General features: G+C 38.5%; 2 protein-coding genes across 2 annotated transcripts in view; both read left to right on the top strand.

The window, feature by feature from the left end:
• The first annotated feature begins 6,094 nt into the window (after nt 1-6,094).
• Nucleotides 6,095-9,301, top strand: LOC140146724 (uncharacterized). The gene is made up of 3 exons (XM_072168596.1): nt 6,095-6,584; nt 7,571-7,689; nt 9,106-9,301. The coding sequence occupies exons 1-3, from the start codon at nt 6,549-6,551 to the stop codon at nt 9,251-9,253; spliced, it is 303 nt and encodes a 100-aa protein (XP_072024697.1). The 5' UTR covers nt 6,095-6,548; the 3' UTR covers nt 9,254-9,301.
• Nucleotides 9,302-13,947: 4,646 nt separating this feature from the next.
• LOC140146721 (uncharacterized) overlaps nt 13,948-27,714 on the top strand; it is a 33,888-nt gene continuing 20,121 nt past the window's right edge. Inside the window, exons 1-2 of the mRNA XM_072168593.1 lie at nt 13,948-14,273; nt 24,303-24,789. Of these exons, the coding sequence (XP_072024694.1) occupies nt 14,271-14,273; nt 24,303-24,789 (490 nt within the window). The 5' untranslated portion in view covers nt 13,948-14,270. The remainder of the gene's footprint in view (nt 14,274-24,302; nt 24,790-27,714) is intronic.

The following is a 27,714-nucleotide window of genomic DNA, read 5'->3' as shown; positions in this document are numbered from 1 at the left end:
AAGTTGACTTGTTCATGTTCACATCATATCAAAGATTCTTTGAACCAAGTTTATGCCCAATGGGGTAACTTTTAACATTTGACGTCATTTGACCTTTGATCGCGACTGACCTCAGATTGATTTCTTAACCATTCCAAACTCCGGTTTTTTTTTTTTTGATATTGGCCTTATTTTTTGAGATATTTACCATGTAAGGCATCAAAATGAACTTTTTAAGATTCACACACGCCTATTTGCACACATTGTTGCCTAAAATCGGAACTTACCAAAATATAAAAATGAGAAAACAGTTTCTTAATAATAAGCATAATTGCTTACCTATTAGATGCTGTATTTATTGAGTTATCGTATACCTAAATCGTCATTTTACCGAGAAAATGAACATTGAAGGATGAGTAGCGTTTTTAAGATTTTCACAAAATTTTTTGCTCCACATAATCTACCATTTCCTAACAATAGTAACCGAAATGGTAACCTGAGCTTTATTCCTTTTTACTTTAAACCTATCCTCTTACATCCCATGCAAACGATTTTACACCTTTCTTTGTTATCTATGCTAATATTACATTATTGTTTTAAAGAAAAAAAGTATCCAAACGGTTGCATTGCAGCACATTACATGAAAGCTCCATTGGGCGCCCATTCCTTTTTTAAAGGAATTATTATTAAGATTTTCACAAAATTACCCATAATAACCTTTTGACCTAATAACCTTTGACCCTATCTGTGTATAACCTATATAGGCTATTAAACTTGGGTCAGCATGGCCACGTTTGAGTTTGAGTTTAAAAATATTTTAAAACTCATAGCTAGACCAATAAATATTGGGCATAAAGTAGGCCTTTCCAGTTTTATCATTATTATGTTTTGGATCCAATATTTTCACACACTTGGATTCATCAAAACATAATAATGGTCGAAATTGGGTCAAGCGCCTGGCACTAGAAGCATTTTAAAAATTTCCACATAATGACCTTTAATAACTGACACATTACCTTTCATCCATAACTCTGTAGGCCTACAATTTAGAAGGAACTTGGGTCAGTGCTTCTTGTGGTCGAGTTTGGTCGCACACTTTCGTTAAACACCTTGATTTGGGTATAAAATAGTGTAAAATTGGTAATTTTTGCACGCTTCACGGGAAATGAACCCAATGTGTATCAACATTCACTTCCACATGTATAAAGCTGAAAATTTTCGCCGGAATAAAGCTCACTGACCAATTGTTATTCTTTTCCTTGCACCCCCCCCCCCTGCGAAAAAAAGGTATTGACACGTCACTGGAAATGAACTGCAAACTGCTTCAATTTAGACTTTATATGGAGACTTTTTACACTCTAAATTACAAGGATTTAAAAATAAATCCTTAAGACTGTAGTTAGGGACCAATCAATTTTAGATTTAAAATTAATCTTATAGATTTGAATTTTAAATCTTAAAGATTTAATTTTAAATTATAAAGATTTAATTTTAAATCTAACACTTGATTGGTCCCTAATCACAGTCCCTTGGGATTTATTTTAAATCCTTGAAATTTAGAGTGTATAGTAAAAAGATTTTACACAATAATAGTGTAGGCCTACTTGTCCACCAAGTTTGTCGGCTCATTTTGTGAAGTTATGGGGGCCACATCCCGCCTCAGACTCTCCCTGCGTTGCGCAAGCGCGACGAGATGCCCACTTCCTGGTATCATAAAGTTTCCCAAATATTGTGTCCCGCCCCCCCAACCCCCACGATCAACTCGATGCTCTTGGAACTTTAAGAGTTCGTGTTTAGTTTATGTGTATATTTTCACCCGTATAAACTATATTCAACTCGAGGGCGCATACTGCAGTTACTGTCCGTTTTCCTATACACAATACACAGTGCTCTCACCATTGACGCGTGACCCCTACAAATGATCTACGTTGGAAGAATGGGCACTTGGCTAGTTAACATCACTGTGTGAAAAATAACCAGTCAATATGTTAGGTATTCTCCAAACTTCTAGCAAATATATTTCTCTAACATGACCTAAAATTACAGCTAGGTTAGATGTTCAGAAATAGTCGCACTTTTGTAAAATATGAGTGAGGGCAAGGCATAGCTAGCCAACTCCCCGTGTTAATTGAATGGAGATTTGACCGAAAATATTGGTATCGGACCGCTCACTTCTGAAGGATGCCACAAAAAAACGGTACAAGCTACATTTTAACTATTCTCTGGCAATCATCATGATGAGTTTCTGATATAGTATGCCGAAATTGGGTACTGTAGGTGATTGACAAATGGTCGCACTTTTCTGATAAATAAGTGACAGTGAACATGAAATATCAGCGCCCATAAACCCAAGTTAGTAGCTAGTTAGTGGAGGCCGTCACGTGACTGATTATTGATTATTGAAGTGCCTTATTAATAGATACGCACGATTTAGGGCAAGAAAAACAAACCGGGATACTTTTGGAGACATCATCATCATCATCATCATCATCATCATCATCATCATCGACATCATCATCATCATCACTTTCTACATTTTTTCTAAACAACATAGGGCCTACCGTTTTAATAAGATTTTTTTCTTGAAATGCATGTAACTATAATTATTGTTTAGAGCGTGATGAAATAAAACATCACGATTTTCATCACAAAACAAAGTAATAGGCCTACAAAGGAAATACATTTTTCAAGAGTGATTGAATAAAACATCACGATTTTCATCACGGAACAAAGTAATACATAAGACATTCCCTCATTTCAAATATATAGTTTTGGTTTCTCTTTTGTTCAGAAACCAAAAATCAAGGGATTAAAAAGTAGAGCTGATCTGGTCTGTAATCATAACACTATTATGCTGGGAGGACACAGTATAGGGTATATAACCAGAAGTATACAATAGCCTATTGTGCTAACATAATTATTATCATGATTGATATCGGAAATCTATCCCGCGGACGACAGTTGATGCTCTCTGTCGACGGTAGGTGGCATATTACACTCACGAGTTCTACATGTAGGCCTAGAAATCATATACATGCGCGTATATTGAAGGATGGGGTGGGGTGGGGGATTTGTTTGTTTGTATGAAACATAAACGATGCATGGAGATGATTTGATTATGAATTAGTTTATTATCCCAGGAAGCACAACCCATACCTCTTTAAGAGGGGCTCCCTCCCTATATAACCACATCTTCCCTAAATTACCCCTTTCCCCTCCTCCTCCCCTACATTCGATATCTTCATCTCGAGCTCTCCTCCCCTTCTCTTTCACTTCCAATGCTCTCTCTCATATGTTTCTCTCTCTCCCGGCCCATATCCCCTTGCCCTCCACCCCCCCCCACACACACACACACACACACACACATCACACATCTCTTCTCCCCTCTATCTTCTACTTTTTGCAGTAAAAATTGCTTCAGTAAAAGTCATTAGGTTATTAGGTTATTAGAGGTCATATAATGGCCTTCCATCGATTCTGGTACATGGGATTAAGGACATGAATCGATTTTGTTTATAGCACCTATACAATTACAATAGTTGCCCTTTTGTAATGTCGAATGCAAATATTTCGATGGTCTATATATTTTCACAGTGAAATCAGCTTAGGCTGATTTCGTAGTCTCTTGTCAATGCTTTCAAACTAAATCAATGCTTTCAAATGTAGACTGCTTTGTTCGACTTCTCTGCTCGTGAATATTGCACTGCGAAATTTAAACATTTCTTTTGTATACTTAGATCACGTAACTCGAAAATCCTGTAATTTTATTTGTCACACCACTTATAAGAAACTGAAACCAAAACCGAAACTACCTGCCACAAATGTTTAGTTTTAAACAAAAGGTAGAAACAATGAGTTCGATATCTTGTGATTCAAGTGGTTAGGCAGGACAATAGGAAACCACGTGACCAAAACCAAAACCAAAACTAAAACTATATATTTGAAATGAGGCACTGTTTGTTTGATTGCAATCCACCGCGACAGTTCGTCTCACACACATAACAATGCACTGCGATCAAATAGGTTGATGACAACATTTGATTGAATGGACTGCACTGCGCCATGATTACGTGCACCGGTTCAAATCCTTTGTTTGGAGCCAATCAATAATTTCACGTACAGCCTCTATGCAAATTAGAGTTTACACACGCTGCAGCTGGGGTAATCGACCGAAGCTTGTTGCCGTTAGTGATCGAATGCATGAGCTTATTTGCTTTACTGAATCGATTTACTGGATTAATTTCCTGTTAACTGGGTTTAATGCCACAAAGGTCGAATCGCCTTTGCCATGGACCATGACTGCATCATGGCCTTCCCCGCTTTATTTAAAATAATTTTTAAGTCAGAGATAGTGGGCTAATTTAAATTAGAAAGAGCGAACTTTATTGAAAATTAGAGATGTATAGTGGGCTTTATTTAAAATTAGGAATAGCGGGCGCTATTTAAAATTAGAGATAGCGGACCTTATTTGAAATTAGAGATAGCGGACCTTATTTGAAATTAGAGATAGCGGACCTTATTTAAAATTAGAGATAGCGGACCTTATTTGAAATTAGAGATAGCGGACCTTTTTTAAAATTAGAGATTGCGGACCTAGCGGACCTTTTTAAAATTAGAGATAGCGGACCTTATTTAAAATTAGTGATAACGAACCTTAGGTATAGCGAACCCTAATCAAAATTAGTGATAACGAACCTTAGAGATATAGCGAACCTTAATTAATTAGGGATAGCGAACCTTAAACAAAATTAGTGATAGCGAACCTTAGGTATAGCGGACCTTTATTGGAATTAGTGATAACGAACCTTAGAGATAGCGAACCTTCAATAAATTAGTGATAGCGGACCTTATTCAAAATTAGTGATAGCGAACCTTATTTTAAATTAGTGATAGCGAACCTTATTTAAAATTAGTGATATCGAACCTTAGAACTAGCGAACCTTATTTTAAATTAGTGATATCGAACCTTAGAAGTAGCGGACCTTTTTTTAGGTATAGCGAACCTTTTTCTCTATTAGAGATAGCGGGATTCTGTCTCCATAGACTTTACACGTTAGTGATAGCGAACCTTAGAGATAGCGAACCTTAGAGATAGCGGACCTTAGAGATAGCGGGATGTCAACAAAATCATGAAGTTTATAAGGGTCAATGACCAAATGGAACTATCCTGGCGCGTCGAAATGGCTCATGTCAAAGCGAAATTAGCAAGTGATTTTTTCTTGGAAACCAGTATGAGGTATATTGCAGCACTTCGGGGATTTACCTATTGCAGAACTTTGCATGCATGCCATTGCCCATGATAGTTAAGACTGGTATAATAATCTAAATAATAATAAATAAATAAATAAATAATACTCATTTTGTATTTATCTATTTTGTATTTATTTATTTTTATTTATTTATTTATTTATTTATTTATTTATTTATTTATTTATTTATTTATTTATTTATTTATTTATTTATTTATTTATTTATTTATTTATTTATTTATTTATTTATTTATTTATTTACTTACTTACTTACTTACTTACTTACTTACTTACTTACTTACTTACTTGTTTATTTATTTATTTATTTATTTATTTATTTATTTATTTATTTATTTATTTATTTATTTATTCATTTGTTTATTCATTTAGGCCTATTTATTTTTAATGTTTTCAGCCTTTTTTTTGTTTCAGATATGTCATTTTTTTTATGAACCACAGCATTAAAATTTCGTTACTTCTTTACCTCCTTTTAAGCATTTTACGGTTGTTAAATTTTGATATTTCTAAAGAATGAAATTGAAATGTTTCCGTTTTTATTTACGGCGGACTGGAAATACCCAGACATTGCGCGTGTTAGGGGAATCCCGCATCAATCTAAAAATAGCACACCGAGTATTCCTATTAGTCTCGTATATAACGTACACGCAAAGCTAGCCCGCAAACAGTCAAACAATACGTACGTACGTGTTACAAAACGCAAGCTGCTGTACTGTGTCTTTGTGAATGATATTTATTGTTGATTTCGCTACCGCCATAGAAAGGTCGCATACACACCACCTCAATGCCTTCGGCAAAATATTTCCCCAAGTTCAGGTGTGCCATTTGCGCATGCGCGAAAGTAGTTTGATTGACAGATTTCACCTCTGACCTCGATCAGCTGTTTTTGCGACAGTCATAACACTGACAGAAGTATCCAGTTGCGAAAATCGAATTATTTGCCTCATTTTAGCGACGTGCTTGGACTAGTTTGCAATAGTAATATTAGTATTCAATTCACTGAATATTTAGAGAAGCAAATGACATGATGGATAAGGACAGTTTAAGGCCACGGACATCGAATATACCACGAAAACTAGCTCGTTCACGTAGCGTTTTCGTTGTCCCACTGGCCTACTACACGTAGATTGCCTGGCGATCGGAGTGTTATCGTCAGAGCACCTCGGACTACACGAAAACATGACGAGATTTGTCCCATTCACCACTGCATCACACAGATCTGTTGTTCATGCACTGTCATGACTGTACATTCATGATCATTGCAATACAGTGTATGTCGTGTATGTGTATACCGTTCTCCTGATGTTGGGTGTGTTGTTTGTACCTCGACTCTGCAAGGTGAGTTTCTTTTTATAACTCATTAATTTTTTTAATGCACAAGTAAAACTAAACGACACAACATTAATTTTAACTGGCAGTGAGGATTCGCTATAGTATAGACGAATCCAACGAGCCAAGTCATGGTCAGGATTTGGTCGGCCATTAGGCCAAGTAAAATAAAAACATGTTTCACGTCCGGGTTTTCGAAAAAAAGGAGGAAGAGGGGTCTTTTTATTTTCTATTTTTATCACAAAATTGGTGTAAATAGCCATACTTAGAGCTCAGTGTTTTAGCGTATACAATAATGCCTGGAAAAAGGAGGAGAGTTACACCCCCTCAAATGATCACAATACCTTCCTAACGTGTTTCTTGTACATGTATCTTAACAAGGCTATAGAAAGCATCCTAACTTCCTAGACATATATTTTGAAAAGTTATAACCGAATTTCAAAAAATAAAAATATATTTGAAGAAACCTCAAAAAAGGAAGCGTGAGGGGACGTGAAACATGTTTATTTTTTATTTGGCCTTATTAGGGTCCCTGCATGCACCAAACAGGTGTTGTGAGTGCCCAATTTGGTGGATTAAAACCGCTTAAAATTTGATGTGAGATTCTTTTGTGTTGTAAACTGTCATCATTCTTTTGTCTGCGTGTAACACGGGTGGTAGAATGCAGTTTAAAATATCCTTCAAGGGCGCATCATTTCACATTTTAGGTGAGATAGTTTGGTCCCCGTCACGGCTATGGCCGCCATTGAGGTTGGGGAATGCGTGAAATTTGATTCGTCTATAGGAAAATATGATTTTGACTTCATCTTAAGTCTCAATCCCAACCCACAGCAAGTGAGCAAACATAAAGTCTTGATTTTTGCAGAGTATGTAGGCCTACTATATGTTTACAAAGCAATCGTGTAAAAACAGAATTTTGAAAAATATTCAGGGCTTTCCCTTAGCAAATGTTACAATGGCTTTAATTACAATGTCATACTGTATTGTCTTTCCAGAAACTGGCACACGAAAGGTCCATTCAGCAAGGCATATCTTCCAAAAATCTGAACTATAAACACACGCTGAAGCAAAGCACCTGCAACCGAACAGCACAGCTTTCCTTATTGAGGAGGATGTAAGTAATTTTACTTGGAGGGCACGGTGGCTCAGTGGTTACGGCCTTGGACTCATAATCTGGGAGCTTGCTCGGCGTGCGTGGGTTCGATTCCCGTCCCACCACCGTGTTGCGCCCTTGGGCAAGGCGCTTTGCCTCGCTTGCCTCACCCCACCCAGGTGCAATGGGAAGCTGTTAGGGGTAGTCACAGTCGTTGTACTGATGGACCCTGCGCCACTTGTAGGCTGCAAACGTGGTTCCGACATATTCTAATGACGGCGGAATAAATGTAAAGCGCTTAGAGGCTGTTTACGGCATAAAGCGCTATATAAATGTCTACATTTTATTTATTTTTTTTAAATTTCATTTACAAAGTTGTAGCCAAGGGGGTGCAGCACACCACACAAAATGCCAATACCTTATTCCTATGTGTTCCTATATTTAATTCTCAGGCACGACAGGTATATATGAAATGAAAGTGCCCCTCTGACAAAAAATAAAAGAGAAAATCAGAAGGGCAAAAGAAAAGAAAAGGGACAAGGAACCCTTTTCTGCGAAATTAACCTGATCATGACCGAAAATAGTGTAAAATACGAAATTTTTGCGTACTACGTCCCAATAAAGCCTTTTTAGAAGCTCAAAGACATACAACCTCTCTATGTATAATTGTATGATGCAACTTTTTTTGCAATGCAGAGTTTTTTGTGTACCACCTAAGTTTTATTTTGCCCTCCTTACTAAAAAAGATGGCTATGCCCATGAAACTATGCACGACTAGTAGACTTAGTAAATTACAGATTAGTGCTTTAAATCTGTCTCCGCTCTCACAGTTCATAAAAAAAAATTAAAATTGCAAAATGATTGCAAGTGACTACTTTTGACTTTATGACCTTTGACCTCACACCTATTGAAATAGCATATCATGACTCTGCTACAATAATTTATCATTTTGGAAGGAAAATCTAAAAATTTAAAAGATAGTACATTAAGGCTTTAAGGGAGTACTACACCCCTGGCCAATTTTGTGCTTATTTTTTGCATTTTTTGCAAAAATTATAGCACATTAGTGACAAGTAAGATATGTATAGGGGCAAGGACTCCCAACTACTGTACTGAAAATTCAGCAACTCAAAGCAAGTAGTTATTGATTTTTTGATCAAATATTGGTTTTCCCTCATTTTTGACTGTAACTCCACAACTGTTGTCTGTGCTGATATAAAATTTCCAGTGCAGTAGTTGTAGTCCTTGCCCCTATAATATACATATCTTACTTGTCCCCAATGCCCTATAATTTTGAGAAAAATGCAAAAATAGGCACAAAATTGGGCAGGGGTGTAATACCCCTTAAGGCACACAAACAACCTAGATACCATAATCCTGATAATAATGTGTAATAATTAATCATTGGCTATTATTTTATTTTATTCCAATTTCCAGGTGCAGCAGTACTACTGAGGATACTGGTTTCGTGAAAGACAAAGAGGATGATGGTTTGGAAGTCAACAGCTGGCATCTGTTATCTGTCGCATCACTCGCTAGCCGTACTATAGGGCTTTTTAAACACACTATATCCGAGAACTGCTAAAACCCACTAACCGCTCCACCCAAAAGGGGAATTAGCAGTCTGGGTTTAGCAGTTCTCTGGATATAGCTGATATAGCATGGTTTTGGACCACCACAGTCAAAAGGCCGTAGTAGGGCTATCACTCGCATGCATTGAAAACTTTCCCAACATTATGTCAACAATTAAATTTTTTGAAGAAAATCTTTTCTGGAGGGTGAACATTTGATGAGAACTTAAATACTTGCATAGTAATTTATGTGGTGCATAAACTAACTAGTAAATGTTTGCTCAATTATTAAAATAATAAGGACCTCAACAAATGACTCTGACATCATGTGATGTAATCGTAATGCATAGTTCCTTACAGGCTGTAAAAGTTGCATGGAATTATTGGAAATGTTCTAGGCACTTTTCTTTGGTTTGCCTCAAATTCAGCAGTGACGTCAATGTCTGTTCATGGCTGCGCCACACGAACCACCATTTTTGCTACACAATTAACTATCGCACTACGATTCAATACGGCGCCCACAAAAATATGCACCTACGTCACTACTGAACTTGAGGGGAACCAATGTATAGCCAAGGTTCCCTAGTCCAAAAATACGGATCGCTAGTCCGAAAAAATAGGAAATGGTTCACAAGTCCAAAAATAAATAAGGTTTACAAGACCTTAGCAATGGAAAATCTGCAGCCATTAGGACTAGCGACCATTTTTTTTTTTTTTTTGTGACAAATATGACCAGCGCACCTTAGGATTAGCGGATGCAGGATAGAGTAATTGTAGACCAAATTGTTTAGTAGCTGCTACTGGTTTACCTTCATCCCCGTAAATATGATGAGTATCCAGTCCACTAATCAAGGGTTTAGGACCAGAAGGCCTAACTGCAATAGCTGCCCATAGACATTTTGATAATTTATCTAAAATATGACACTTGGCAGCTATTGCAGATAAGGCCTCGTTAATGTCTGTTATTTATTAAATAAATAAAAGAAGACCCTACATGTAAACCCTTAACATAAAACTAAAATAAAAGAAGGTCCTACATGTAAAGCTATGTAAACCCTTGACTTATAAATGCTTTTAAAGGAGTGTAAGTGTTCATAGTTTATTATTGGCAGACACTGTTTCTTTCATGAAAGCTGTGACTGTGCATCAATGCATTCACACCCAAAGCCTTCAGGAAAGACTAGCCGATGTCAGTCAATGCTACAATGTAGTCTTTTGTGAAGGCACCATATTAACACACAAGCTGGACTCGAATTTCAGTCAGGGCCACTGCCTGCAGTTTTTCAGTTTTGGCCTTTGTGCCCCTGATCTTTGTTAACTTCAAGGTGTTCTTCATTCCTCTTGACAAGTGGTGCCAAATGGCCTTGACAAAGGGTCCCCCAAATGAAGGTCTGAACAAAAGCCTTCTCAAAAGACTAGTGGCTGCCAATAGACTGTAAATAAATGGTCTTTTGCACTCATTATCTCATACTTCATTACTAAATGTATTTTTACACCTATTTCTCTGGTACATAATTATTAGAAAGACAAGAGTTCATGAAATAAACAAAAATGCATGGTGAATATGTAGCTTTGATCATTGTTTTAATTTATTTTGAGATCTGTAAGGAAGTGAAAAAATAAAAGCACTATTTTTTTCATTAAAAAAGTATGAAGAAGGAAGTCAAACAAACCAAAACAGTTGAACACACCTACTTAATAGATAATAAATGATGGGGATTTTTTTACTACATGTATCCTCTATTGTGTGATGGAAGATATCCAATAAAAAGTCTGCACAAAAAGTAACACAGCTGAAATATGCCTATAAGTTCAGAACTAGTAATCGTTTCCACAATATTTCTACATAGAAAGAAGGATGATTTATTTACGCTCATTTTGATACCCCATTTGTGAAATGTCGTTCAATACTGATAACACAGTACATAGTGCTTTTAAAGAAAAACCACAAATTTAAAAGTTGCCATTTACAGCAATCAATGGTTTCAATCAATGACTTCATATCAATACAAATAACCGCAACTTTCAATTCGGGTATTTTTCTTTAAAAACACTGCTGTGTTGTTATTATTGAGCGAGATTGGACTAATGGGGTATCAAAATGCTGGCGTAAATAAATCATCCTTCTTTCTATGTTGAAATATTGTGAACACAATTATTAGTTCAAACGCTACAGGCATGTTTATAACAGCTGCGTTACTTTTTGTGCAGTCTTTATTTTTATAATACAATTCAGCATATTCCCTCTAAGTGATTGTGATCTGGGACAAATCCAAAATTGGATCTAATCTATTAGAAATATTCAATCTAGAATTCAATCTTATTTGATTTTTAATCTAAAAAACATTTGGATGGATTTTTAAAAATCTAATATGAATACATCTAATTTGATTTTAATCTAAGGGGTTAAAAATCAATCTAAGCAATTTAATCCCATATATTAAAATTGAATTAGATTGAATTCTAATCTATTGGATTGAATATTTCTAATAGATCTTAATAAATTTTCACACATTCTGTTACACCTAATTTATGAGTCCCGACTTTCAACACAAGTATTGTTCTTCAATTAGTGAGATTGAAGTGCGTTTCTGAATCCGGTCATTATTTTAGTCCTTTTTAATATTTCATTTGTTCCATGACTTCCATCTGCCTCCGCTGCAAAATGTGACATGAAATGGCTCACAGTGGCATTGGTTAATGGTGTCTGGCAGTTGGTTGTTACTTGTACAGTGTAGCTCTGACCTTTTAGTAGGCCTGCCGAAGACAAAGAGGATTTTAGAAAATTTGTCAGGGTAAAGCTGGGACAGTGGCACAATCCCCGCATGGGGCTGTTACAGCGGCTTGGTTTGAAATCCTTGCCCACCCACTTCCCCAAATGAGCACATGCATCTGTATTCCCCAGCCCCCCCTTGGCGGTGGTGGCAGATTTACCCCAGCTAGCTGTTCCTTGATTGCAATGAAAGTGTAGTTTTGCTGGTGCCCCCAATCCCCCCTCCACCATCGGTTGCACACCACAGGGTTCATTTATGTGCCATATTAGGGGCTGTGCAATAATTATCGGGGGTAATAAAATGTCCGAACGACCCACCAAAAATAGCTTGCCCCCCTCTCAGCCTGCAAAATAATCGCTTTCCTCCCTCTTTTGGCCTGCCAAAAATCTTTGCCCCCAACACATGCCAAATTTTTTTTTTTTTTTTTTTGCAAACCTTAAAAGGTCTAGATATGTTTGCGAGCACAGCGAGCATGAAAATTTGCATATTTCAGCGTTTCCATACTGTTTTCCTAAGCCTTTTTAGAGCATTTTATTTAAAAGGCACCCCATGAATGTGTGCCAAAATTGCTTGCCCCCCCCCCCTCGGATCGCTTGCTTGCCCCCCCAATTTTACCCTCCTTCCAGGGCTCATAATTATTGCACAGCTGAGCCCCTTATAGGTATAAGGGGGCTATCATTTTCTTCAGAAGGGGGGGTCATGAATATACTGGGGGGGTCATAGAATTTTAAGACCAAAAATAGGGGGGTTATAATTTTTGTAGCAATCAAAATAGGGGGTTATAGAATTATTAAGGGCTGGCGACTGGTGTAACTTTTCTTACACACTTTTTTTTGAACAAAATGTGCACACAATCTTTATACAATGCAAGATTTTTAGCACTCCGTGCGCCTTCTTTACGCTTATGGTCAAAAATTTTAACGCGTTTCGTGTACTCCGCTCTAAAATTTTGACAGAAGGGGGGGTCCTAAAATTTTTTGACCCACGATAGGGGGGTCGTAAAAATTTTAGCCCGCGATCCGCGATGGAGGGGGGGTCATAAAAATTGACTTCAGTCACCGACATATTCATGACCCCCTGCGAAGAAAATTACATCCCCTGAAAGGTGAATTCAGTCAAATTTTGCCATCAAACACTGCATCATTTTATATCAAATTAAACTCCTTGATTATAAAGAAAGCCAAAACTGAAAATCGTTTTGTCATAGCACTTTCCGTAGCAAAATTACATCTTGTCACAGATTGACTTTCATGATATCATCAAAAACATGCATTCAGCCAACATTAGAAGCTTCAATTGGCAAAACAAATCAGGATCTAGGCTCATGATGGAATTTCCGGCTCATGACAGAGCAGCTTTTCTACGGTGCGGGAACTGCTATCAAAATCCCTCTAAAATTCCGTGTGCGATTCTCTCATTACAAAAATAAATCATATATTTGGGTCAAGTGAAGTATTGACAACATATTCATATAGGTTTTCCTTGACCGATCTTTTCTTTACGAGGAAAATTTACAAAATATTGTTGTATTTTAGCCTAGTCGTAAGAGATTCCCATTGAGTTTACATGTACGAACCTGTTATTCCCACCTAGACCATGCCAAAAACATGCCCACATTTCAACTCGATTATCTACCAAACTGGTCATAGATCTCCAACAATTTTTGATATGACATAAATGAAAGTGTTACTTACCTAATGTATCCATTTTCAGTCGAGATCTATGACTGGAATTCCTGTAATTCGTTGCCAAATATTGGTATTTTCCTCATTTTGCACCACACAAACCAATGGAAAAAGTTACTTCCGGGTTGCCGAGAAGGCAGGGAAAGTAGGCGGGGCTTGTGAGAACAACTTCTAGAATCGTTTGAGTCGGGACGGTAGAAACACCGAGTGCATTAAAAGTAACGAACCCAATGTGGTGGTGTGGGTCGCATATGAATCACTGTGATTTGTTTTGGCAATCCCACGAGTGAATGGAGTGAGAAGGGGCATTTGCTTGGATAAAAATAACCACGATAACTACGACGTCTTAAAAATTCAAGACGTTTCGAAAGTAATTTTCAGATAGATTCGAAATCAGACTAAGTTTGTTGTGTTGTTTTATGAGCAGAGTGAATGCATATCGGTAAGCTTAAGCTTAACGTATATTGACATTGGATGCTGTCAAATGATGGAAAACCTGTGTTTGTTCGACAATTGCAATTGAAAGGAAAGCCTTGTGAACACTAAAACGACGCGACGGCTTCCTTTGAGTTATGGTAAGTAAATAGACTATACATTTTGTAGTGCTATATTTACATATCATTCTGAACCATGCACGTATATCATCGGTATACACGTCCGTGTCTGTCAGTCTGAGGTCAAGTTCAAAGCTCAATGTCGGTCTTCCGTAGCTAGTGTAGTCTGCTACGGAATGCGGATGTTCACATGTTTCATGTCGATCATAATATATCATATGTAAAATAGAATCACTTGTAGTTACGGACGTGATTCATTTAATATATCAGCTATATGTTACAAATATATACGTATACTGGATTATAAGTTCTAGTTCTAGTTGAATACGACTCAACACCCCTAGTGGGGAAATACGAATCGGGTATGGTGTGCGCTTGTTCTTCCTTAAGTGGTGAAGTGATCTTTGAGCTGGTTCTTAAATGCTTTGGGTTCTTGGATATTGATTATTTCTTGTGGTAGATTGTTCCAGTCTATGACGGTTCTTGGAATAAATGAATACTTGAAGCAATCTTTTGATGGTTGAAGTTCGATGAATGATTGTGAATGAGATCTCCTGGTGGAGCGCTGTACCGGGCGCAGTAGCGTTCGCACTGGTATGGAAAGGTAACCCTGTATCGATTTCTGGAATATGGCTAGACGGGTGATGTTTCTCCTTCTGGCTAGTGTTCCCCACTGGAGTTGTTGGATCATGGTGGTGACACTGCTGTATCTATCGTAGTCATTTTTTACAAAGCGGGCCGCTCTCCTTTGAACTGCCTCCACCTGATGTATGAGTTCTGTAGTATACGGGTCCCCGGACCGCTGAGCAATATTCAAGTGATGGCCTAACTAGCGAGCGGTATGCCAGATCTTTGATATCTTGTGTGCATGAACGCACATTTCTCTTAATGAACCCCAATGATCGGTTTCCTTTTGCAGTCATATGGTCTATGTGTTTATTCCATTTGAGGTCATTTGACAATTCTACCGGCCCGAAGTATGTGATGTGTGTGAGTTCGTCTCCTGCAGGGTAGTGTTATTTAATGAGTATGTATGTGTTTTTGGGTTGCGTGAGTTTGTAACTTTCATAACAAAACATTTTTCTTGATTAAATTTCATTTGCCAAGTATGCTCCCACACTGTGAGTCGGTCAAGGTCAGTCTGTAGAAGGTCGGCGTCACGGTCACCAGAAATGGTTCTGTAGATTACGCAATCGTCTGCGAATAATCGTACAGTGGAGGTTATATCGTCAGGAAGGTCATTGATATACATCAAAAATAAGAGTGGACCGAGTACAGTGCCTTGCGGAACGCCAAATTTGACACTGACCCAGTCCGAACATTCACCTCCAATAACTACCCTTTGCTCTCGGAGCATTAGGAAGTTGGATATCCAGTTGTAGGTCGGTCCTCGTATGCCGTAATGGTCAAGCTTCAGCATAAGCCGTTTGTGTGGCACCACATCAAAAGCCTTGCTGAAGTCCATAATCACAACGTCGGTCTGTCCTTTCTTGTCAAGGGTCTTCGTAAGGTCATGGGTCGTAAGAATTAATTGAGACTCGCACGAACGATTGCGGCGAAAGCCATGCTGTTTGTCAGTCAGTATATCAAATTTGTCTAGATGGAGCATGATATTCGAATGAAGTACATGCTCCATCACCTTGCAGCATATAGACGTGAGTGAAACTGGTCTATAGTTGGAAGGCTTGGTGCGGTCTCCTTTCTTGAAGATTGGAGATATGTTTGCGCATCTCCAATCATTCGGCAGATTGCCTGATTCAAGAGAAAGCCTGAAGATGGTAGTCAAGGCTGGAGCGATTTCTTTAGCTCCCATCTTCAGGATGCGTGCCGGCACGCCGTCTGGTCCTGTCGCTTTTCCGGGGTCAAGTTCGGTCAGTAATTTTTCCACCCCCTCTACAGTAATGTTAACATCTGGCATTTGGTGGTAATGTTGTTTGTCAATGTTGGGTAGTAAATAGTCCTCCTGTGTGAATACTGATTCAAACTGGTTGTTGAGAGCATTTGCTTTCATGATGTTGTCAGTAATTAATTGACCATTAATTTTTAGAGTGGGAATGCCAAATGAGTCATTTTTTTGGCTCTTAATAAAGGTCCAAAATTTCTTTGTCGACGTGGCACAAGTGTCTCTGATATACTTGCGATGCTTACTACGAGTCAAGCGGTTGACAAACTTTCTGAGGGACCGAAAAGTCTCCCAGTCTTCAGGAGTGTCAGATTTTCTGGCTCGGTTGTAAGCCTTATGCTTCTGACGAAGGGCTTTTTTTACCTTGTGATCAACCCATGGCATGTTTTTACTAGACGACACAAACTTAGATGGCACATTAGCATCTATGGAGGCATTGACTCTGCACTTGAAATCATCCCATAATTCATCAACAGTAACTAAACTGGGGACAATTTCACAGAAGTCATTGCTAACTGAAGTTCATGAGTTATAATTATCTTTAACTGAACTTGTAAGTTGTAGTGTCTTGAGCCTTTGGCCCTGGGTTCTTGATTTCAGGATGAGTGGGGTGGGGATGTGCTGCTCTGACTAGAAGAGACCCCCCCCCCCCAAAAAAACACCCTAATTTTGCCAAATTTTGGCATTGAAAATGTTCACCAGTTCTGTAAACCAGTTTCAGTTTTGTTAAATGCGCGACCCATAAGAGCCTGAAATTACTGCCCGCTACTTTCCACTAAGTACCCCCTCCCCCCGGGTCTTGACCATTTTTCTGGCTATGTCCTATTGAGCACCCCTATTTATTCAAGCCTGTTCTATTTCGTGTAAATTGTTTGAATGTCATTTTGCAATTTGATACATTCATAGGTAACAAACAAAAAGTTTGATAAACAAAACTAACGAAAGTGCTTTCGTTAGAGGGGAGGGGGTCAAAGAGTCCGATTAGTGATTACATTTGTAAACATAGGCTCCGGAACCCCCCCCCCCCTTAGGTAAAATTAAAATTTAAAACTTTTAAGGTAAAAATTTTAGGGTATATAATTCAAAATGCAAGGTACAATTCATATAAAAGTGTATGCATTTCAAAAGCATACCTCCACCCACACCCACCTTCAGCGTTTCGCGCCTCGGAGCATAGCAGGCCCAAAATTTTGCCACCTCCCCACATACAAATTCTTCCGGAGCCTAGCTAAAATGTCGGTATCGAGTTACAATTTTCAACATTTCACACCAGTCACTTACATTTTGGGTGGTTAATGGCTTAAAGCTATTGTAATTGTTTTAGCGAAGGTATATTATAATATTATCCTTAGCAAAGTTCATATCTGTGTTGGAAATCAATTTTGTTCACGACACATTACAGTTGCTCATATGGAATATTTTCTGCATGCAAGATCATTCTTTGACGAATGTTATTCAGGATCGTAGCCAGCATTGTCAGTCCGGGGGGGCTCGTCCCTATTTTTACTCTCGCTCTCCTCCCTTTCCCTCTTCTTTTCCCCTCCCTTTCTCTTCTCTTTCCCCTCTCCTTCCCATTTACCTTCTCTTTCTCTCTCTCCTCCCCCTTTCTCTTCTCTTTCTCCCTCTCCTTCCCTTCTTTCTCTCTTTTCCCCCTTCTCGTCCTCATTTTCCCGCTTCTCCGTCCCCATTTTAGGTGTCGGTGGAGGGGGGGCTGGCTGGCTATACTACTGATATGATATGATGTTATTGTACATGCACGTCACACGGCTAAAACAACTAAAACATTGATCAGGTAAGCAACTTCCATGGATGTGAACAAAGTTCAGCTGAAAGATCAGTCCTAATGGTGTTGAACTTATATTATCATGATTATAGGGATTTTAAAGGTAATCCATACGACTGATACAATACATAAGTCGATCTGCACCCAAAATATTTATCATTCAAGAAACTAATCATACGGAGACTGATACATGTCTTAATCTTTTAAGCGTAGTATGCAACAGTTATTGAGCATTTACATTAACAGATTAATGAGAATAATAGTGCATAATAAGGACATAACAGACATGACAGAGTGCTGATATTAGATGGCAACATCTCAAAAACCATTTCAGATATCCAACGGGGTACTGCAGGGGGATGTTTTGGTCCCTTTCTTGTTCATCTTATTCATCAGACTACCTGATGAAGTATACAATTGAGACTACCGACTCTGATGTAGCAAGTTGACACACCTGCTGTCAATATCATCAGCTATCTAAACTCTACCACCTTGTCAAAGCTGTCTGAATTCAATGCACAATCAGTAGTTCTTCTTGGCGACTTCAATATCCACTTCAATGAATGGCTTGCATGGCAGCCGTACTTATACAGATGCTGCTGGACGCCGCACACTTGGGGTGCAATGCTCTTGGTCTAACACCATTTGTCAAAGAACCTACCCGGGAAGACCAGATTCTTGACTTGATCAACATTGATCTAGATGCCATCTGCACAGTAGGCCCTACATACCCCGCGGTACAAGATTAGGTACTTCAGACCACAGTCCAGTTCATTTTAAAGGCCCATGGTGATTTGCTCATCCAGACGATCGTAAAAGTCATTAAAATTCAGATTTTGGTACCTTTGTTATTGTTACAGATGTGCTAATAATTATAGCCTGCTAGTAAAAGCAAAATAAGGCATTATACATAAATCTGTAATTTATGTACTGACAGTATAATAAATTAGGGGCTTCAACTTCGTCAATACTGCTGTTTTCTTCGTTTTTTGCCAAATGTTTCATTTCAAAAATACCCAATTACAATTTGAATGACTTTATCCTTCACTTTTAAGCAATTTATATAAACATTTTTATTTTTTTACGCTTTCGCTGGGATCATCACTGAAATATGGAATAAACTGAACGTGTCGCTGTACAGAGATAAACTCTATAAACGCAAAGTGTGACAGTAGGATAAAGCCGACTACTGGGAATGATGAGAGACGATTTTCTTGCATTTGCAGATATGCAGACCCCAGGGGGGGCACTCCAACTTTGGAGGTGACGCGTATGTAGGGCTGTTAAGACCCCTTTTTCAGCATCGCTGTCACCCAAAGACCCCATATTTTTTTACGAACACATGCTCGCTCCGCGCTCTGTCACCCAAAGACCCCTATTTTTCCATTTGATCTGTCACCCAAAGACCCTTACAAGTTCAATTTGAACAGCAACTTTCATTTATCACTGATTTTGTTACTTATTTTGAAAAAATAAAAGTTGTTAAAAACTCATCTTATGTCAGAGACATTCTGTAATTCTTAAGTTATATTTCTTAATTTAGTTCCAGTTTTCTTTGTCTTGTTAGTTTGTTGTTTGTTTGTTTTGTTTTAGTGCCTTGAGCGCTCTTAATTAAGTGGATATGTGCCTTGTCGCTATTATTATTATTATTATTATTATCATTAACTAAAGAAATTTGAAGCCATTTAGAACTAGAATGTTTTCTAGGCGCTGAGGTTTTTGTGGCGCTGTTTTGGTTCTCACCCAAAGATTCCATTTAAAAAAAGGTCATATTCTCACCCAATGACTCCATATTTTTTACATTTTGCTCTCACCGAATGCCAAAAATCATGCTCTCACCCAATGACCCCATATTTTTTACTTGTTGCTCTCACCGAATGCCCCTTAGTGCGAAAGCGCCAGCCCTACACCTATATCCATTTCAAATTGAAGTGCCCCCCCCGGATGCAGACTCGTCACTTGCACTCCAATCTGCATCTGACGACCCAGTAGAAGTTTGCAGCAACATCGCCACTATTATCAGTGATACAATGGAGAGTTTCATACCTACAAAGCTTGTTTTCAAGAATACTGGTACTGATAATGTAAAAGAGTGAAAAACTCATTCCCCAAAAGAGTGATTCACTTATAAGACCACTCAAAAAGGAGTGAAATGTGTTTTTTAACTTTAAAACCACTCAAAAAAGAGTGAAAACCACTCTAAAAGAGTGAATTTCAACTCGTTCAAGGAGTTTTAAATGAAGGACAACTCGTTCAAGGAGTTTTAAATGAAGGACAACACGTTTTTAGAGTTGTCCTTCATTTAACTCCTTGACAGAGTTAAAATTCACTCTTTTAGAGTGGTTTTCACTCTTTTTTGAGTGGTTTTAAAGTTTTAAAAACACATTTCACTCCTTTTTGAGTGGTCTTATAAGTGAATCACTCTTTTCGGGAGTGAGTTTTTCACTCTTTTACATTTAGAGAGTAACAAGGTATGGTTTGATGACTGCAAACGAGAAGTAACTAGGGAGATGAAGGAGAACAACAACAATCAAGCTTCAAAATAAACAGGCACCCAGGAGCCATTTACCCAATGGTCATAACATTTTGGCTCCTCAGTCCTCACCAAAATCATATGTGAGCCAGGCTCTACATAATGCCTGGTTTTATATTTAATGTGTACAATTGAAATTTAAATGACTCTTGGCTCTATAAAAATGGCTCCTGGTTCACTAGATAATCACAGGACCAGGAGCTGCTTTTCTTTTCCAAATGTGTGGTCCCTGGTCCAGATCTGCTTATTTTTAGGCTTGACACCAATGCTAGAAAGGAGTACAATCATGCAGAGAAGGTAGCCAGAAGGAGCTATAACAACAAGTTCAGCAAAGAACTCTCAGATAGCAGCAGCAGCAAGAAATGGTGGAACACTGTTAACACCCGGTCTGGTAAGTCCATCAGAGAGGATATACCACCAGTGCTGAAGGATGGGTGTCAAGTCTACACTACATCAAAAGACAAAGCTGAAAATTTTACCAGACCTTTGCCGCTAAATGTCTGCTTGTGCCAGCGCAGAAGAATCTGCTCCAGAAGTTCAGCATTCAAAGATGTTCGGAAGCTTCTCGGGAATCTGCAACCAGATAAAGCTACTGGTCCTGAAGAAATCCCTGCAAGATTAAGAGTCCTTTATCTCGATATACTCCTCCATTCACCCAGTATATAAATGGGTATTTTAAATACTGGGAAGGTAAATGTGGAGAAGGTGTGGCGATTCCTCCCCACAGCAACATTTCACGATGGAGTCTGGCCTAATCGCTAATGAAAGAGAGATGGTCCTGTAAAAAGTGCAGGTTCGACTCTTTTACATTTTTATTATTATTATTATCTGTTGATGATGTTGATATGAACACCGTGCACCACAGCACACTTTAGGAAGAGATCACACCTTATTTCGGGCAATGCATCGTGGAGGTCAAACGCCTTTTCCAAACCGGCGAGATCTTTTGGAATCTAATTGCAACAGGCTCCAAAAATGAGATTAATCTTATTTTGTGGAGCCTGGAGAAGATAGCCATTGTCCATACTATTAGACAATTATTTGATTGTTTCAATTTTTTGGAACTCAAAAGTTTCCGCCCAACAAGATTAAAACCACAGGAGAAAGTCCCGGGACTTTTTAAGTCGAAAACCCTGGTAAATTAGACCCTTGGGTGGAAGACCTTTACGACTTGGACCTGACGGGAGCGAGTTTCCACTTAACCTGGCGGAGCTGTTTCACTAGAATTATTTTTAACCACCATACTTCAGTTATATTGTTAGCATTTTTGTTTTTATAGAATGCATTGTTGTTCATGCCTTTCTGACCTTACTTGCCTACTCAGGTGGAAACGCCGAAAGATATGTATTTTTTGTCACCACAAAATAATGTGTCGACAACCTCATCGAAACTAAACTTCTTTAAGTTGAGAAATATTCCACGTAAAATATTTAGGGAATGCTCTTTTGGACTTAATTACTGGAACATTTGGCATAATACTTTGTTCAGTACAGATTACGAAGATGATTATTGTCTAAATAAATAGAGGAAGTACTATCAGACGAATTAGTGTCAAATATTTCAAATCGTGAACTTTGAGCTGGCTTATTTGGCAGCTAGACATCAACGTGCCCTTTATTGATAAGCGATGGACTGAATAGTGAACGACCTCATGCATGGGAAGATGAAGAATACGCCAACCCACAATACACTTCGGGCTGCACGTCAGAACTTCCGATTTACAAGCGGCAATCTTATGCTATCTGTGGGAACGGGGAACAACTCGGCCCATCATACTGGTATGGGCTAACAGAAGTCCAGTGCTGCATGTGACCGTGGTCATGGTGACGCAGGCCTTCTCTGACAATTATTAAAGGAATTGCTCTCCATATCATTCGTCTGCAGCCATGCGCGCTCCGCGCAACGCGATCAGAGGAAATGAGCTAGTTCTCATCTGTGACTTTGGGGGATCGGTGGCAGTGTACACAAAAGTTTTTCTATTACATTGCATCAACTATTCGCGTTTTGGATGACTTTGATGTATGTCTCATGGGCCCCGGATTATAGCTCAGTGAGGTATGGGAAGGATGGAGGTATCGGCCAAAAAACAATGGCTATCAAGGCGAATAATACTACCTTGATAGCCATTGTTTTTTGGCTGATACTTTCATCCTTCCCATACCTCACTGAGCTTTACAACTAACCATATGAGGTGAGCTGCTCTGAAACTATTATTAAAGGCTCCAGGGCTCAAAATGTGGTACACGTATATGGCAAGCCAAGGGGGCCAAAAGTGTGGAACAGCTACGCGTAGCTTCTTTCTCGTTACGAGCAGCTGTTTGACCAATCAAAATGGTCAAATTTAATCACGTGGTTGGGTCGTTAGCTGCGCGTAGTATAGTTATAGGTATCCTCTTTCACAATTATTATCTTGTAATTAATTTACGGAATTAGCATAGATAGCGAACGGGTAAAGGAGGCCAAATCACAGCACGTGTCAAGAGAACATGTTGCTAATGCCTGGCTAAAATGACACAAAGCATATTTATTTAGTGTTTCTAAGTTTACATCGTGTTTAATAGCAAGTAACTTTATACTCGGGATGTATTAGCGGTGCAGGGGATATGAAGGTCAAACAATAACTACTACTGATGTAAAGCGCTGTGTAAAGATATTGCAGGGAAAGCGATATCACATGCCACTGTGTAAATATGGAGAGAGTAAAATGGGTCATCATTTTTTTTCGGAACGGGGGGGTCCTAAATTTACAAAAAGTCGGCGTCAATAAATTGCGGCCCTCACTATTTCGGCATCAAAATGTTATGACCCCCGACTCCCACCACCGATACACCTTAACCCCTAGACAGGCTAAAATTGTATTGAAATCAGTCTTTTTGAATACAATAAACACACTATCTGTAGTCATCTTGTGACTCCCTACATTTTGTCATTATCAATGTATGACCCCCTCCCCCTTATTTTTCTTTACAAAAAAGTATGACCCCCTATATTTGGGATCCCCTTCCGAAGAAAATGATAGCCCCCAAAATATAGAACAATCATCATTCTGTTCAGATATTACTTTAATAGCACCTATACCATTTTTTGCTGATATACTACAGATATTTTCATTTACAAAAATTAACAACGTAATATTTGTGAGAGAGGATGTTTACATCAGCTCCACGTGTTTAAAACCGCGAATCTGATTGGTTAATAAGCTGCACGTAACGAGAAAGAAGCTGCGCGTAGCTAGTCCCACGTTCTGAGCCGCTTAGCTTGCCATACACGTATTATGATCCCCTACTCCCGGAACCACACCAACATGCTCTACATGCAGTCTACATGATTGTAGTATATAGGCTTAAGGTGCAGTGATACACAACCTTATCCCCCACTCTTCTCTAAAAGGTTGAGCTTTTTATACCACTGGAAACCTGTGGCTACATAAAAATGTCTTGCAGATTAAGTCGTTTAGCACAAAATATCGTCAAATATTTTGGCGTTCATTTTTTACCCTTTTATCATGCTATAAATAATTATGCCGTTTGAATGAAAGCATACTTGTAACTTGATTGTGCGGTATTGCTTCGCGTGCCGCAATGCACTATGGGATTACATCCAATCAACCCGCCATGCCCGATAACAATAGATTTAACTTGGAAATGGAATAAATAGCACTTCCTATTAAACACCTATTTCGGAAAATACGCCGAATTCGGCGGACTTTATCGAGGCAAGTGTTCCGTGTGACTTGGGTCATGGGTTGGAGTTCCTAGTAAGGGTCCTGGGTCGTCCTCCTGGGCACCAGTTTACCTGGATGATGTCACATATTGTTCTCATCATTTACAGCAGGTGGACGTGGTCGTAGGAGAGCCTAGATCTAAGAAGAACCTGGAGCCATCTAAAGATAAGAAAGGTGGTGGTGGTGATAAAATGGAGGTGCAACAGGCTTTGGAGAATCTAGATCAGCGACAACAGCAGATTTTACATAATGCTGCCGAAGAGCTGATTACACAGACGTTTTTGTCGAACGTTCACTTGCAACATCAACAGCAGCAAGTACAGCAGCAGCAACAACAACTGCAACATCAACAACAGCAACACCAGTTTGTGCAACCTGCTACTCCACCACAATATCAGCCGCATCAACGACGACAACAGGTGGCTGTGGTTGATTCAGTGGGACAAAGACAAGACCAAAGACAGGAGGACAGGATGCATGGACAGAATCCTGAAACCTGGCTTGACGGGGTGAATCAGGCTACCTTGGTATTGCATGGAGAGAATATGGAGGAGGTTGGAGCTGTGGAAGAAGTGGAATCAAGTGTTACCGAGGGTGAGTACAAGTATATGCATACATGTATCCTGGTATATACTTTTCTATATTGCAGTGTGTACCATGAATTACAATAACACCCAGCAGAGCGGAGTAAAATTAATGTGCAAATAAATGATGACATGTTTGGAACAAGTTTATTATCACTTCCACACTCTTGTGAGCACGGTGGCCGAGCAGAACGGGCGTCGACCCATAATCGGAAGGTTGCGGGTTCGAGCCCCGGCGACGCCATCGTGTTGTGCTCTTGAATAAAGTTGAAATAAGGTATTTTGAGAGAGCTGCAAAATGCTTTCTTTCATGAAATTTGTATTTAGTAGTTACATGAGTAAAGACATGAAGGAGAGGTTTAAACATTTTAGAAGAGCTGTTTGAACCTACTACCAAGTTAAGTGTATAAAACCACGTGATTCACCGACAGAAAATCACTCACATGTGTAGCATATTTAAATAAAGAGGAACTGCATGTTGGAAAGTAAACGCTCTCACTCTCTTTCTGCAATGATGGATTCCAGTTGCGTAGCCAGGTGGAAGTTGCCCCCTATGAGAAGTTTTCCCCTCTGTGTGGGATGCTGGCCGCCGTCAAATTTAAGATTTTAGAACATTTTTGTACTTTTTAGCCCACTTTTGACCATTTTCGTCAAAGTTTTTCCCCTTGAAAAATTACCTTTCCCCCTTTTTTACGCCCATCTGAAAAAGTCCTGGCTACGCTACTGGATGACTCTAACCATTGTATAGACGTTAATTAAGCTTCAACGATAGCACAGATCACACCACTAAATCGGGTCCGACCCTATCTGACTGGAGAAATAAGAACCAGTGTTTAATTCGCTGACCATAACAGGTACATTAAAATGGAAAAGAAAAGTTTGAAATGAAGGCTGATATGCCAATTTCTTGGTGATAGTTGTGGTCTGTGGATGTTTTTCTAATCATCTGAGCATAAAAAGTTGAAAAATACCACACTTTATTCTGATGTTTTATGAAGGTTTTTTTGGTTCCATGGACCAACTGATGTCACAACATAGGTGCGCCGAGCTGTAGAGCTTGGTATGGTTTACATCATGTTCAATGCAACACTGCGAAAAATCGAGCCGCTCAACTACCAAATAAATGCTGGTTCTAGGGTAGAATATATCATAAACTTTTGGGAAAATGGTCAATAACCATGAGAAAATTACGATTTCTTGGGTACCTTATAAAAGAATTGGAACTTAATTTAGTGGTGTGATTCCAGCAATGGGGACAAGGGGGCAGCTGTTCCATAGCTGTAGGACATCCCCCGGTAGGATACTGGCCGTCGCGATATTTCAGATTTGTAAGTTAATTTTATATCGATTGGTATTCGTCAGTGATTGGCAATTTCCTCCAAGTCAAGCAACCAATCATGATGCATGGAACAGCTTATGAGAGTGATTGGCCAATCAAAATTATTCTTGGTTCTACATGGTGACATGGCTAGAGCTCATGAATCATGATGGCGTACAGTCACCGCTAGTCACGTTGGTGGCGGAAGATCTGATTTTTAGACAGTCCTGTTTTTCGCCAGCGCATAGGGCGCTGGTACCTAATTCTGAGATGGGGTTTGTGTACACTAAAGATTAGCTAAGATTATAGCCTTCTTCTATTGGTATGAATTATTTTTTACTTCTCGTGGTGGAAATGTTTTTGATGTCTGCTAATTCGATTTGCAAGGAAAAGAAAGTATATTTTGCCGTTTCAACGAACGAAAACGATTGAGTATTGCCAAAGTTATGTTTGAATTAATTATGACTTAAAAAGTTATCATAGGTTAGGCCTACACATATAAACATAAACTTGTTCAGCAATCAGCATATCAAAAAAAATGACATGGTCAAAGCGGGGGAATGATCACGAGGTCATATCACTATTATCAGTGGACTACTGAGCATAGCATGATGTTTGGTTGCCTGTGAGTGCATAATTGATATGTTGATAACAGATCTAATAATGTTGTGGAATCAAAATCTTCATTATATGGACCACATTGAAGTCAAAGTAATTATCTATCCTATCCTGTATCGTTTTATGGATAAAATTGACTCAATATGTTATTGATGATATTATTGCTATCTTTAACATCAGTTTTGTCTTTTCAACGGGAAAAATCCGATTGAAAATAAAGTTTTTAGGGGCTAGCTATAATATTGAACAATATATCCCATATTTTGACACGCACTTATAGAAAATAAATAAATTATTGTCTTACTTTATAAATGATAAATACTGTAAAATGACACATAACTAAAGTGAGGCCAATTTCTATCTTTTTATTTGATTCATAAAATTACATTCAACAAAATGATTGAAGACTGAGAAAACACACAATGCAGACTACAGAATGGAGTAGGTAAGATGCCATGTCCATAGCTTTGCAGGAGTTTCGGACTAACAATCAACACATTCAAAAATACAGTTTAAAAGTGAAGATTGTAGTGAATGATCAGTCCTTTATCATGTGCTTGCCACTATCTACTTTATAGTAAACTATACATTGCGAAATAATATAAAATTATTTTAAAATAAAATGTGCATGTAAGTTGAGTTAACATAGCGAATTAACTAACAACTGCAGTGTATTTCTTGATTTTTATAATAAGCATGGGTAAAAAGCAGTAAAGACAAAAATACAGAACAATTTGGAGTAATGAATTAAAGAGTTGACAGGAGTTATAGGAGTTAATGTTTTTTGCTGTTTCAGTGTGCATGTTCTCACCATTGATGGTTTGGTGAACTGTCATGTAACATGGATGTAAGCGTGATCCTAAAAATGCCTTTCACGGTGACCCAAACTATTTACAAGACCTCTTCTGCATTGACGCTGGCCTTCCCTTTTAAAGGGAATTTTTATTAGAGGATATCATCTCCATGAACATGCCTATAAATTAATATTATCTCCATGAA

This window comes from Amphiura filiformis, chromosome 2 (assembly GCF_039555335.1).
Source record: "Amphiura filiformis chromosome 2, Afil_fr2py, whole genome shotgun sequence".
Taxonomy (NCBI): Eukaryota; Metazoa; Echinodermata; class Ophiuroidea; order Amphilepidida; family Amphiuridae; genus Amphiura; species Amphiura filiformis.
This window is presented reverse-complemented; position numbering and strand designations above follow the sequence as displayed.

What these genes read in the sequence shown, in the direction of transcription:
- LOC140146724 (XM_072168596.1), top strand. Translation starts at nt 6,549, where the DNA reads ATGTTGGGTGTGTTGTTTGTACCTCGACTCTGCAAG. An exon ending in TTGTACCTCGACTCTGCAAG is followed by an intron (nt 6,585 to 7,570) that starts GTGAGTTTCTTT and finishes TTGTCTTTCCAG; the next exon opens with AAACTGGCACACGAAAGGTC. An exon ending in CTTTCCTTATTGAGGAGGAT is followed by an intron (nt 7,690 to 9,105) that starts GTAAGTAATTTT and finishes TCCAATTTCCAG; the next exon opens with GTGCAGCAGTACTACTGAGG.